Source organism: Protopterus annectens, chromosome 1.part0 (assembly GCF_019279795.1).
Source record: "Protopterus annectens isolate FY-2018-M chromosome 1.part0, PAN1.0, whole genome shotgun sequence".
Lineage (NCBI taxonomy): Eukaryota > Metazoa > Chordata > Ceratodontiformes > Protopteridae > Protopterus > Protopterus annectens.
In genome coordinates, this window is record NC_056725.1 from 593,985,953 (window position 1) to 594,000,232 (window position 14,280).

Genomic DNA, 14,280 nt, shown 5'->3' on the forward strand with positions numbered 1-14,280 from the left:
GGCCACAATGTCCTTTGTTGAAGCTTTGGCCAAGTACCATGATAGAGTAATTGACCGTGAGATCAATATAGTTACTGAATTGTGCAATGAAGTACAACAATTTGAGGGTGACAGTTTTTTTACTAATCATTTGAACAAGGTAGCAAATGATCTTAGCAACCTTGAGGAGCAACTCAAGATCAGAAAAATTTAAAAATTCCAGCGTGATCAACTAGATTACCAGGGTGCCAACCCTTTTAGTAATTCTAACAAACATGTTAGATTTACACCAAATCCAGCTAGAACTCCAAAAAGAAAAAGGCCCAAGCCTATCCTTAGGAAACGGACCACAGACTATGGTTCATCCACTGATGACCCATCATCCTGCACAGACAGTGATACACATTTAGTATCAGATTCACCGACCCCCAAAAGGACACAGGGGTTTGTCCCTTTAGGACAAAATATAAACGAGGGGGGAGGAAGCACAGGAAAAATCAACAACATTCAAAGTCTGTTGAAACTAGTAACGCAGAAATAAACAAGAATGCAAATGCTTTAAATTTATCAGACTTTGTCTTGTCACCCACTCATTTGTCTATTCTCAATAAAGGTCTTACTTTTATCCCTGGTTTTGTGGTATCTGAGGATGTCCTGGCACAAGACGTTAGGTCTTTTTGCATAATTCTAAATCTTAAGCTGCAGTTTGGTGATGTGGACAGTAATTACAATACTGACAAATTTTTATATCACAAATCCAGATACTTTCCTCCCATGCATCCCATTGTACACCAGTTTCAGAGCAGCATTCTCAAAGATCTGCACTATTCTAGCTCTGACACTCGTTTCAAACCTAATAACCTGTCACTGAGTGAGAAACAGGCAATTTTCGAATTACAGAATAACAGGGGCATAGTCATCATTTCTGCTGACAAAGGTGGGGCAGTAGTAGTCATGAACTGGTTAGACTATGATAAGGAGGCCAAGAGACAACTTTCAGACAGACGCTATTATGCTGAAATGTCAATCAACCCCACTTTTAGATTTAAGAAGCAGATTGATGACTTTCTGTCCATTGCTAGGGATGAAGGTATCATTACAGCTAATATGCTGCAGCAGCTAACTATTCAGGACTCTGCTAATCAATACATCTATTTTTTTACCCAAGATACACAAGGATCCAGTCAATCCACCAGGTAGACCTATTGTGTCAGGTAGGGGATACATCACGGAACCACTATCCATATTTCTGACCAAATATCTAAAGCATTTATTATCACGGGTTTGTTCCCGTTTACAGGACACTACTGAATTTCTACAAATTATTTCTGACACACAGTTGGAACCGGGTTGGTTAATGTGCACACTTGATGTCAGCGCCCTATATACCAACATCCCACACAAGTTAGGTTTGGAAGCTCTGGCCCATTGGCTAAATGTGGCACGTTTATATGAACCAGATTTCAATTCTTTTTTTGGTTGGTCTTGCAGAACATGTCCTTACCAACAACGTCTTCTTTTATCAGGATACTTGCTATTGACCGACTAAGGGGACAGCAATGGGGGCATCCTTTGCCCCCATCTATGCTGACCTTTTCATGGCCTTCATTGAAGATCAAATCATTTATGACAACAGCCATAACATATATCTGGATGAAATCAACATCTGGAGACATTATCTGGATGATTGCTGGATGGTATGGAGGGCAGATGTGGAGTATTTAACTGAATTCATTTCTTACCTGAATGACAACAAATGGGGTCTACAATTTACAGCAAACTATCATGTAAGTGTCATTATCTTTCTTGATGTTTTGATCAATAGACAACCTGATCACACTTTAAGCACACAGGTCTTCAGGAAGTACCCCGAATATAACACTGTCCTTCATGCATCAAGCTTTCATCCACCTCACATTGCTAGAAACATCCCGGATTCTCAATTTATACGTATGAGGCGTATTTGTTCCCATGAAGCTTCTTTTCAAGAACACAGACGGGACCTAACCAACAGATTCAGATCCAGGGGATACCAGACGGGACATGTTCTGCAAGCCAGCAACTGGGCCAACACACTACACAGGGAGGACTTGTTAACCTACAAACCATGGAACAGGGATGAACCACAACCTATCAGGTTTGTAACCACTTATGCCAGAAACTCTGATTTATTAATAAACAGCATACACAGACACTGGAACATATTACAATGTGATCAAGAATTAGCTAATATAATACCGGACAGATGCCTGTTTTCATTTCGCAAAGGTAAGAACTTGGCATCTTGCTTCAATCCTTACAAACATACACATGACACTGGGCACACACTTGCAACAAACCACCTTGACTGGTGAACCTTTGATTGGCTGCTTCCCATGTGGCCACTGTAACAATTGTGATAAAGTCACCAAGTCTAAACAATTTACCAGTAGAAATTGTGCCATGGTCTATGACCTCCAATTTTTTGCTAATTGCAGCAGCGACTGGCTAGTCTATTTGGCAACATGCACCTCCAGGTCCTTTTACATTGGACAAACATCTCATCCTCTCAGGCATAGAATTTCTGAACATGTAAGCAACATTAAAAATAAAAAAGCTAATAATGCTTTGTATAAACACTGTCTGGCACACAAAACTGCAAAATTCACTTTTATGATTATTGATATGGTCAAGGGCAATAAATCCAACAAAACCGGATGGCATTCCATTCTAGATTCTAAAGAAAAGAAATGGATTGTAAAACTAGGTGGATTGTTCCCACCTGGCCTTAATGAGCAATTTTGAAAATGAGCCAATGGAGTTGAACTTGTATGTATTTAAACTGTAGCATTTGACTTTTCTGGTTTACACTGATGAAGGCTGTGTTTTTCCACCAGCCGAAACCAGTCTGGTTATTTGTTTTTATGCTATTATAATCAATAAATGTCCTTTCCTGGTCACAGTTTGCTGGCTCTACTTGTTTTTTTTGGATCATACCTTAAAGCAACCTAAAAGCTTTGGTATACAGGCTGGACATTGGGCCACTCTTGGCAGGGGATCCCAAATGTGATGAATACTGCAACAATGAAATGGAAGGACATTTTCCGGTTGTCCCTCCTACTATATTCTACTTGCGATTTTGTTCTTTAGGCCTTTCTCATATTTAGACATGAACTTAGTGTAACCATGTCTATAATGAGATAGACATATTTTAAATGTGGGTGAAAAAAAAATTCCTTTTCACTTACCATCACCAGTCTACTCCAGGGAGGAGGTATCATCCATCTTGGCCAATTTATTAGCAAACAGAAATGAGTCCAGTATCCTCCTCCATCTTCAGTGAGTATTCCTTAAAAAAATCTAAAAGCTTGAAAATAGTGTAAGGCAAATGTGTCACACCTTCAGCCAAGGCACAACGTGCACTGGGTATACAAGTCTGACATTCAAATTTACTTCTGGCACTGACATTTATTAGATATAAGCCACTGCAAATGTAATGTCCTCAAAAAGAAACAAAACAAATATTTAATTGCTGAATGCAAGTAAATTCCAGCACTATGGAATTAAATGAAACTATAAGTTGACTAACATTACTGCCAAGTTCAGCTGTACAGCATGGCAGGAAAAAACAGAAAAAGATGAAGAAAACAGCTTGAATGGCGTCAGTACAGGCCAGTCCTAGTCAGACATTTAAAACAGGCTTTCAAAGTTGATGTAGCACTTTCAGATAATAGACCACACAGACAGATGTTGAGACAGACTATTCATGTTATGATCTGCAAGTGGTACGGTAACTTTAAAAGTACATTTCCTTACTATGTAAAGGATCTTACTAAAAATTACACATTTAAAAATGTGCAGTACAATGAAATGTTTGCCGTAACAGAGTAATGAATGATAAGGTACCTACCCTTCTTCCACATTCAAGGAGCCACTCCAAGTAACAGAATACTGCATTTCATCTTGGCCTTTGTCATTCGTTCTCCATTTAGCTGTTAAAACATAATACAAACTTAGTCTGTGTGTCTGTCATCAATGTTAACAAAAAGAAAGAAATAATAAAAGGAAGCCACAAAAAAGAAGTTATGTACTCACCATAACGTTCCATGTTTGTTGTCCAGTATCTCGCCTTCATTTTGCTGGATGGGTTCAGAACCGAGCACCAGTTCCGACTCGGCCTATACTAAAGTTCGAGAGCTCTTTACTGGCTAGAGACTGCACTCTATCAAATGAAGCCTAGCAGCAGATACCCAGATCTCGTTTGGTAAGATAATAACCCTAGACTAACATGAGAGTGTGTAATTTAGAAAGAATTACACACATAAATATATAGAAATATATACACATATGTACAACAATAAGGCACGAATCTTAACAGACCCCCAAACACAAGAGGGGAACAAGGTATTGGGCCAAAGGACTCCTCCAAATCATCCAGGAAAGGGGAAGGGAGGGAGGGACACAAGAGTGAAGGCGAGATACTGGACAACAAACATGGAATGTTATAGTGAGTACATAACTTCATGTTATGTTGTCTTATCTCGCTTTCATTTTTGCTGGTTGTGACAGCGTCCCCAGCACCTACTTTCTTGAGTGGCTCAAAGGAATAAACTCTTCAGAAAAGTGGAACCAAAGGAAGCCCTGTTCCGGGAGGCCACATCTACTTTGTAATGAGTAAAAAAGGTTCATAGGTAGGTACTAGGATATTGGCCCTAGGGCCTATACAAGCCTAGCCAAAAATGTACCCTGGCTTTCGCCACCCAAGAAAATTATTTTCCTGTGCCCCTGTCAAGCAGAACCACAGAAGTGATCCTCGGGGCAAATTTCCTATTACCCATCCAATCATCAAGATTTTTCTTGAAGAGTGCTAATGAGGAGCTCTGTTTGACATAGACAGGTAGTCTGTTCCAGAGTATGGCAAGTCTCTGGGACAGGAATCTATCCCTCCAACATGTTCTGTTTGTTGTGGTGACAAGGTTTAGGTCCCTAGAGCGTGTAGCTCGGAGGGATTGGGATTTCTTTAAGTGGAGCATGTCCAACAGCTCTGGGTTTGACATAGCTTTGTATGTTAGGCAGAGATCGCCTCTGAGTAGGCGATATGCAATGGAGTAAAGCTGGAGTTTTTGAGACGGTCTGCGTAAGGCATCTGTTTGAGGCCAGTAATCCTCTTTGTGAGGTATTTTTGCGGCCTTTCCAGTTGTTGTAGATGTCTTGTGAGGTACATACCAAAAGGGGCGTTGTACTCTATAATGGGTCTAATGAGTGATGAGTAGAGGGGAACAATGACCTCTTTTTTTCTGGATGAGAAACCTTTTGTGATGAGGTGTGCCACGTAGAAGGATTTCCTGACCACTTTGGCGATGTGATTATCAAAGGAGAAGCTACTGTCCACCTGTGTCCCAAGGTCTCTTATTACACTTTCGGTGTTAAGTATACTACAGCCTATGTTGTAGTTCATGGGTACAGAATTTTTACCAAAGGGGATGACAGTGCACTTTTTGACAATGAGCTTGAGACCATGTCTTTGACACCAGGCATCTGTCTCAGTGAGGCCCTTTTGCAGGATGTCCACATAGTTAGGAGTTTCAATTATGGCTCCTAGTTTGCAGTCATCTGTGAATTTAGTTAGCCAAAGACCTTCTGTGTTAGCCTGTACTTCAGAGAAGTAGATACCAAACAGGAGAGGACCCAGGACTGAACCCTGTGGTACTCCACTTGTCACTGGTCTGAAGTCTGATTTGGAGTCTGCTACTTTCACAGTATGGGTTATTTCAGTAAGCCAGTTGGCAACCCATCTTGTGACATAGGGATTTATACCTAGTTTAGTGAGTTTATCTATAATTCCAGAGTGGGGGATGGTGTTGAGCATCGAGATCTAGATAGGCTGTGTGAACCACCTTACCCTCATCTATGGCTTTGGTGACTACTTCAAAGAAGTCTATCAGGTTTAAGAGACATGATCTGCCTTTTACAAACCCAAACTGTGTGGGGTCCAGGGTTTGGAGATCTCCAATGTCTTTGTTTATGAGTTCCATGATGATACATTCCATGGCCTTGCAGACGAGGCTCGTCAGGCTAATGAGGCGGTAGTTCCCGGGGTCTGTTGTGGCCCCCCCCCCTTTGTGGAGTGGGATAACTGTCACAATGTGCCATTCAATGGGCACAAAGCCTGAGGTGAGGCTATGATTGAACATGGTACTTAGGTGGGGTGCCAGTTCATTCTGTAGTTCATGTAGAAGGCAGCCTGGGATGTTGTCAGGTCCCATGGATGCTGTGTTCTTGGCTTTGGAGAGTGAAGTTTTTACCTGTGCAGCCGTGATTACAGGAACTTTGCATTCTTCCGGTATAAAGATGGGCCCTTTAGGGAGTGAGAGGGGGGTAAAGTTAGCACTGAACATCTGCCAGAATGTTGGCAATATCAGCTGGTTCTGCATATTTAGTGTCATTGTGCTGTAACTCAGAGCAGATCTGAGTGTTGCCATTGAGATTTTTGACATAGCTATAGAATGTGTTGTGGTTGTCTTTAGAATCAGTGGCAATTTTGTTTTCATAACTAGCTTTGGAGGATTTTATGAGGGATCTCAGCTTCTTACTGAGGCTGACCAGGGAGTTCCTCCAATCGTGGGATTTTACTCTTTTTTGCAACAGTTTCTTTCTTCTGTTGTAGAGTTTGTTTATGGCAGAAGACCACCAGACTGGCTTCCTTTTTTTGGAGGATAGCATATTGGTTCTGTTAGGCATAGCACGATCCATGCACTTGTGTAAGTGCTTATAAAGTGCATTTTTGTAGGATTCAGCAGTCGTACCTCTATTGTCCATCTGCATGGGTGTCATGAAGTTTGCCACTTCTGTCTTAAGAAGCGTGAAGTTGGCTTTGGAGAAATTTTTTACGATTGTTTTCCTAATGGGGGGTGGGAGCGGGATGTGGATGTCTAGGGTGATTAGCTTGTGGTCGGATCTGACCAACGAGGAGTTGACTTCTGGTGTGGAACACCAGTCACCCATGTTGGTGATGACCAGGTCTAGGATATTGCTGCCTCTGGTGGGGGTGCGGATAAGTTGATCCAAAGCGTTGGAATTGATGATTTCCAGAAAACGTTGAGCAAAAGAGCTGGTACATGAGTAGTTTTCCCAGTTAATGGTAGGGTAGTTGAAATCACCCATTACTAGAGTGTTGGGTTGTACCTTAATATTTTCCAGTGCATCAAGAAAAGAGGAGTGGGAATCCTGGGGCATGTGTGGATGCAGCAAAAATTGAATCCAAAGGTAGTCTGGCTTGAAAAGCAGTGGAGGTAGACAGCTCTTGTAGAGTGTCCTCGAATTTTACTTGGAAGGTATATTTGTTGAGAGCTATAAGCATAAGTGATTGTGTTTGTAAGCCATTTAGACAATGTAACATTAGAAAATGGGGCTCCTTTTCTGTTTTCCACAAAGGATACAAATAGCTGGTCAGATTTGTCTATGAACATCCAGCTGATGGAGATGATATTCTGCCTTGTTGCCATAATTTGGGAAAAATACTGGTAACTCAATGGATTGATTTAGATTGGCTTTAGAACACACCTTAGGTAAGAAAGAGGGATTTGTTCTGAGGGAGACTCTGTCCTTGTGGAAAACCAATTAAGGATGACGAATAGACAGAGCTTGTAATTCAGAAACTCTTCTAGCTGAAGTGATGGACACTAGAAAAAGAGTCTTCCAAGATAAGAACTTTAAGGGACGAGAAGAAGCTGGCTCAAAGGAAGGCAATATCAAGGATGCTAATACCAAATTTAGATCCCACAGTGATGGAGGTTCTTTTATAGGGGGTCTTAGGAGGAATGTGCCCCTCAAAAAAAGCTTTACACAGTCTGTGAGACATATCTGAACCCTTCATGCCTATGCGAAAGTAAGAAATAGCTGCCAGCTGAACCCGAACAGTAGCGGCTGCCAACCCTTGATTAAAAATTTCAGTCAGGAATTCCAGGATGGATGAAATGGGAGCTGTGAGAGGGTCCAATTGGTTTTTGTTCGCCAAAAAAAGAAAATCTATTCCACTTACTAGCATAGAGCTTTCTTGTAGAGCTTTTGTGCTCAGACACTAAAATATGTCTCACTGCTGGGAATAATTCTGGAAGCCTGGCTAAGACTGGAAGAGGAGTAACCAAGCTGTGAGCTGGAGAGTTTGGATGGAGGGATGGAGAGACCCGGACTGATGAGTCAAGAGATATGGCACTAGGTCCAGGATCCAAGGATCCTCCTGTAGATAAGACCATAGGAAGGGGAACCATATCTGATGAGGCCAGTAAGGAGCGATGAGAATTATCTTGCGACTCAACTTCGCTTTCTGGATTACCTTCAGTATAAGGGGAAAAGGTGGGAAAGCATAGAGAAGTCCCGAGGGCCAATCATGGACAAGTGCATCCCTGGGTGACTACCCCGTAGCGGGGATTAGGTGAAAGAAGCTGCTGCATCTGGCATTGATGGACGTGGCAAAAAGGTTGCAGCATGGCTGGTCCCATTTGTGAAAAACTTTGTTTGCAACTTCCTGTTTCAGGGACCACTCGTGTGGCATTAAGATTGCCCTGCTCAGCTTGTCCGCTATCACGTTGGATTTCCCCGGAATATGCATCGCATCACATTGAGAAAGCATTGAGAAGAGACTGCCCATTGCTAAACTCTCTGGGCCTCTCAACATAAGGGGTAGGATCTAGTTCCACCTTGTTTGCTGATGTACCATACCACAGACATGTTGTCTGATTGAACTGCAATTGTCCCTGAAGGAAGAGAGTTTTGAAATGCCTGCAAAGGCCATGAGCACCGCTCTCATCTCCAGGACATTGATGTGCAGATGGTATTCAGGATTCTGCCAAGTCCCTTGGACAGTCTGTCCCAGATAATGCCCTCCCCACCTTATCTGGGAAGCGTCTGTGGTCACAGTCGCTACTGGTTGGGGAAGAAGAAATGGTCTGCCTAATGCCACCTGTGTAGACTGGATCCACCAATGAAGATCCTTTTTGCATGTGTCTTTATTAAAATTTTGTCTGACATGGACAACTCCTGCATGGACCATTGAGTGAAGAGAATCCATTGTAGTATTCTCAAGTGTAGACGGGCCAAAAGAACCAAGGTTATTGCTGCTGCCATTGAACCCAGAACAACAGGACTGATACCGGACGGCATAGTGTTAAGACACTCTGCGGGCAGTTTTGCTACCATGCTTTTTTAATTTAAATCTGCTCCTATAAAGGTAATATGTCGAGAAGGCAAGAAAGCAGATTTTTCAAAAGTGACTGTAATGCCTAACTCTGAACAGAGATGAAGTGTAGTGTCCCTTGTCCTGATTAGTAGATGCTCGGTGGTGGCAGTCAGGTGCCAGTCGTCTAAGTATGGAAAAGTACAGTTTTGTACCTACCATAAATGTAGATGTCCGATAGGTATGCATCTGCAGTCATCACATATGGGTTGTCCTGCCTCAGGCAGCCCTTCGGTCGGCCGGATTCCAAAGTCTGGGTCTGGCCTCGGCTGATGTCGCACTTTCCCCGACGTCAGAGCGTCTGGGGTATAAAAGCATCAGCCGACGCCATTTTCCTCAGTTTTTCTTGCCCCAGATGCCAGGTGCCCTCTAAGGAAGGCTAATATTTGGAGAGATGCCTTTTAAAAAACAAATCCAAACATGCACAGTACTATAAAAACAAATACACCATAATAGATTCCCCCAGCTAGCTATAAGAGGGGAAAGTACCCAAGAAATACCACTATGAGTGGATAAGCACCCAAAAAATACCACAGAGGGGAAAGAGGGAGGGTAAACCTGACTGCAGATGCATACCTATCTGACATCTACATTTATGGTAGGTACAAAACTGTACTATGTCCTTCAAGGATGCATCTGCAGTCATCACATATGGGTAGAATACCATAGCCAATCTGGGGGAGGAGGTACTAAGTAAAGGATGGTGTAGCTAAAATACCCTGCAGGACTGCCGTAGTAAAGCCGCTCTGAATCTGGAATATAAAGGTAAATTGTAATGCTTGGCAAATGTATGCATGGAGCTCCATGTAGCAGCTTCTAAAATGTCCTTGGTAGCCACCCCTCTTAGGAAGGCTGTGGAGGTGACTGTGGCTCTCGTGGAATGAGGTCTAATGTTAGCTGGCACAGTTTTTCCATGAAAGGAGTAACAAAAACGAATGCAATTTCCTATCCATTTTGAAAATGTCTGTTTGGAAATTGCTTTTCCTTGTGCCCCAGCAGCATATGCTACAAACAGCTGGTCAGTCTTTCTGTAACTTTTAGTTCTGTCCAAGTAGTAGCGCAACTGTCTGTGTATGTCCAGGGTGTGCAGAAGTTTCTCCCCTTTGTTCTGTGGTTGTGGGAAGAAGGTAGGCAAGTGAACAGCTTGATTCAGAGATACCCTGGATACCACCTTTGGCATAAATGTAGGATTGGTTCTCAATGAAACTCTGTCCTGATGAAAGATAAGAAATGGCTGTACTGCCATTAGAGCTTGTAACTCAGATACTCTTCTTGCTGAGGTTATGGCCAGAAGGAAGGCAGTTTTCCAAGACAGATACTGTAGATCCGCAGATGCTGCTGGTTCAAAGGGAGGAAGTGTTAGTTTTTCCAACACGAAGTTAAGGTCCCAAGTAGGTAGAGGTGGTTTCCTTGGAGGATTGATGTTTTTGATTTCTCTTAGAAACTGTCTCAGGAGAGGATGAGAGAAGACAGGTGGATCAACATTGTATTCTGCTGAAATTGCTGAGGCATGTATCTTAATGGAAGAGTAGGACAGGCCGTTGTGGAATAATTCTGCCAAATATTCCAGTATGTGTGCCATGTTCAACACTGTCACATCTAGGCCCTTTGTTGTGTTCCAAGTGTGAAATCTTTTCCATTTTGCTGAATATGCCTTCCTTGTGGAAGGCTGTCGAGCTTCCATAATAATATCCTTCACTCTCTGGGATAATTTATCCTGAGGAGAAGTCAAGGTATTTTCCAGGCAGTTAGTTGCAAGGTTTTTAGGTTGGAATGCAAAGTCTTGAAATTGTGCTGTGTCAGTAGAAGTGGCCATAGAGGGAGAGGCCACGGTTTCGTATGTGACATGCTCTTTAACAGTGGATACCAGTGCTGTCTTGGCCAGTTTGGAGCTATCAGAATCACTCTGGGCTGCTCTGTTCTGATCTTCAGTAAGACCTTGGTCATTAATGGGAGAGGTGGAAAAGCATAAACTGTTAGAGGTTTCCAGCTGAAAGAGAGAGCGTCCACTTTCCATGCTTGTGGGTGGTATGTCCTTGAGCAGAATTTCTTCAGTTGATGATTGTGGAGGGAGGCAAACAGATCTATTTCCGGCCTTCCCCATGATTGTGTTATGAGTAAGAAGATGTCTGGGTGCAGCATCCATTCATGTGCATCCATGATATTTCTGCTTAAGCTATCCGCCAGTATATTGTCTTTCCCTGGCACAAACTGAGACTGCAGCTGTATGTTGAGTTTCAAGGAAAGTTCCCATAGGTTCATTGCCAGTCTGCAAAGAGGGTAGGAATGTGTGCCCCCTTGCTTGTTTATGTACCACATCACTGTGGTGTTGTCTGTCCTTATGAGTAGATGGCCCTGATGAAGAAAAAGTTTGAAGGCCTCGATTGCATGCATCACTGCCAGCATTTCCTTTTGGTTTATGTGCATGCATAGCTCCCTTTGTGACCATAGCCCTTGGATACATCTGCCCTCCATGTGTGCTCCCCAACCTTGGTCTGAAGCGTCCGTAGTGATGGTTTGGTTGGCTCTTGGCTTGCTGAAGGGTAACCCACTGTTCGACTGGCAGGCTCGAGCCCACCACAGAAATTCCTTTTGGAGGCATGGAATGAGTGGGATCAAAGTTTCTAAACTGTGACTGTGCTGAGTCCATAAACTTCTCAGGTACCATTGTAATTTTCTCATATGCAGTCTTGCTTGTGGAATCAGAAGAATGCAAGATGCCATGTAACCCAGGGCCTGCAGGATTTTCCTTGCAGTCAGCTGAGTTTGTCTTGTCAGATTCTTGAAGTAATCCGGTAGCTGTTTTTGTTTTTCTTCTGTGAGAAAGGCCATTTGGGTGGCAGTGTCTAGATCCGCACCCAGAAAAGTTATTCTTTGGGATGGAACAAGTCTTGATTTGTGGATGTTGACTGTATATCCCAAGGCCTGCAGTAGGTGGATGGCATAATCCAAGTCCTTTAACAAAGTTTGCTTGCTGTCCGCTTGTATCAGGCAGTCGTCCAGATATGGGTAAATTTGAATCCCCTGAAGTCTGCAGTGTGAAATTACTGATGCCAGGCATTTCGTGAATACTCTGGGCGCAGTAGATAAGCCAAAGGGCAATGCTCAGAATTGATAATGCTCTGACCCTGCAAGAAATCTGAGGTGTCTTCTGCAATCTTGTCTGATAGGGACATGCAGGTATGCCTCCTTGAGGTCTAGAGTCACCAGCCAAGACCCCTTGCCCAGCATGGGAAGGAGTTGCTGTAGAGTCAGCATTTTGAATTTTGGCACAATGAGGTAAGTATTCAGTGCGGACAAGTCGAGAATAGGCCTCCATTGATTTTCTTTTCTTGGAACAAGGAATAGTCTGGAGTAAAATCCTTTGCCTTGTTCTGAAAGAGGAACCTTTTCTATAGCTTTCATTTGTATTAAGTTGGAAATTTGTTTCAAAGCCTATGCCCTCTGATTCGGTGGCAGGTTTGGCATGCCTTTTCTTTTTGGCAATGTGTGGAAATGGAACCTGTATCCTTTGTCTATTATTTGCAGTGTCCATGTGTCCCTTGTAATGCTGTGCCAATTTTTTGAAAATAAAGAAAGCTTTCTGCCCAAAGGTGCTTCTAATTGAGCCCTGGTTGGCGGAGTCAAAACAAAGTCATTGAGTCTGTCCTGGTGTAGTAGTTGTAGTTCCTGCACTACCTCTCTGGTTGGGAGGCTGCCATTGCCGGCCTCTGTAGGAGCCTCTAGCTTGCCCTCTACCTCTGGCACGCCTATTCCTGCCTCGCTGAGATCTGTCTGAGTCCGGAAAGGACCAATTCTTAGTAGGCCAATTTCTGCTGAATCTCGGTGGTTGGACTTGCAGAAAGTCTTTGACTGTTTGCACAGATTTTGCCTTTTCTTCAAATTTCTTTAAGACCTCTTGGAACCAAATAATTTTTGCTTTTCCATAGGGGCATCCAAAAGCTTAGCTTTAACATGGTCTGGCAGAGATTGTTCCTTCAGCCAGGCATGCCTACGTATGACTGCACCTGTCATAGCTGACCTACATGAAGCTTCCAATGCATCATAACCACACTGCAAGAAATGGTTATTAACCTGCTGGGAGTTGTGTACCAGATCCTGAAGGGATTTGCGATCAAGGGGTTCAGATGAAGACAGTTTCTCATGCAATTCATCTAACAAATACTCTTGGTACTGTATCATATGAAATTGACAATTTAATGCCCTCATGGAAAGAGTTGCAGAAGTATATACTTTTTTACCCCATCTCTCTAAAGCTCTGGACTCCCTTTCAGAGGGTAGAGGATTTCTAGCAGTGGCAGCTGCAACCCCTTTTGGGCCCTGTGAAATAGTTAATGGATCAGCAGAGTGGGCCTTGTACAGGTGAAGATGCGAGTCCGGGACCCTGTAGTACCTATCCGGTTTGGCAGGAGACGGAGGGAGAGAGTCAGGGGTTGTACTAGCATCAGAGTAAACATCATCAATGACATTCAAAACAGGAGGTATAGCTAAAGGCCTATGCTAAGGTAAATGTAAAAAGGTCCTTAATCTCTTTCTAGAATCAGAGAATTCCTGACCCTGCCATTGAAAATGTTCTCTCAGAGTGTAATGTCTCATCAAAGGAAAACTCTTCAGGAGGGGAGGCCGAGGGAATGGATGCTTCAGCATCAGAATCCTCGTAGGCCGAATAAGCCTCCTCCTGGTGGTCTGACAGAGTAGAGCCATCAGAGGACTCATCTGAGGAGTGGGGGTTAGAGGGCTCAACCCTATGCCTTTTGTCTGGGGGTGGTTGCGAGCCCCTGTCCGGATGAGGTTGAGAACCTCTAATTAAGGAGATAAGATCCTCTGCTAAGCTAAGAATCTGTGAGCCAGTAGAGGGTCTCTGAGAGGTAACCTTGGGAGGCAAAGCTTTAGAAAGTTTAGCAGCTTTAGCCCTGGAGAAAGCCTTAATGGACATGGATGCAGGAGGTCTGGCTGCACCACGTGCAGGAGTAGATTTGTCTAAAGGAATGGTGTCGGAAGGTTCCTGGACACCAGTTTCAGTAGGTAATTCAATAACCGACTCGGCCGGGGCCTCCGAGGCCGAGGTACTCGGTTGCGCCGTTTCG

At 43.3% G+C, this 14,280-nt stretch overlaps 1 protein-coding gene across 1 annotated transcript in view; it reads right to left on the reverse strand.

Annotated features, from left to right (window-relative positions):
• The window catches only part of RAB3GAP2 (RAB3 GTPase activating non-catalytic protein subunit 2), a 2,949,955-nt gene that overhangs the window by 2,309,072 nt on the left and 626,603 nt on the right, over positions 1 to 14,280 (reverse strand). The window contains exon 4 of the mRNA XM_044061656.1: positions 3,869 to 3,950. Within this exon, the coding sequence (XP_043917591.1) occupies positions 3,869 to 3,950 (82 nt within the window). The remainder of the gene's footprint in view (positions 1 to 3,868; positions 3,951 to 14,280) is intronic.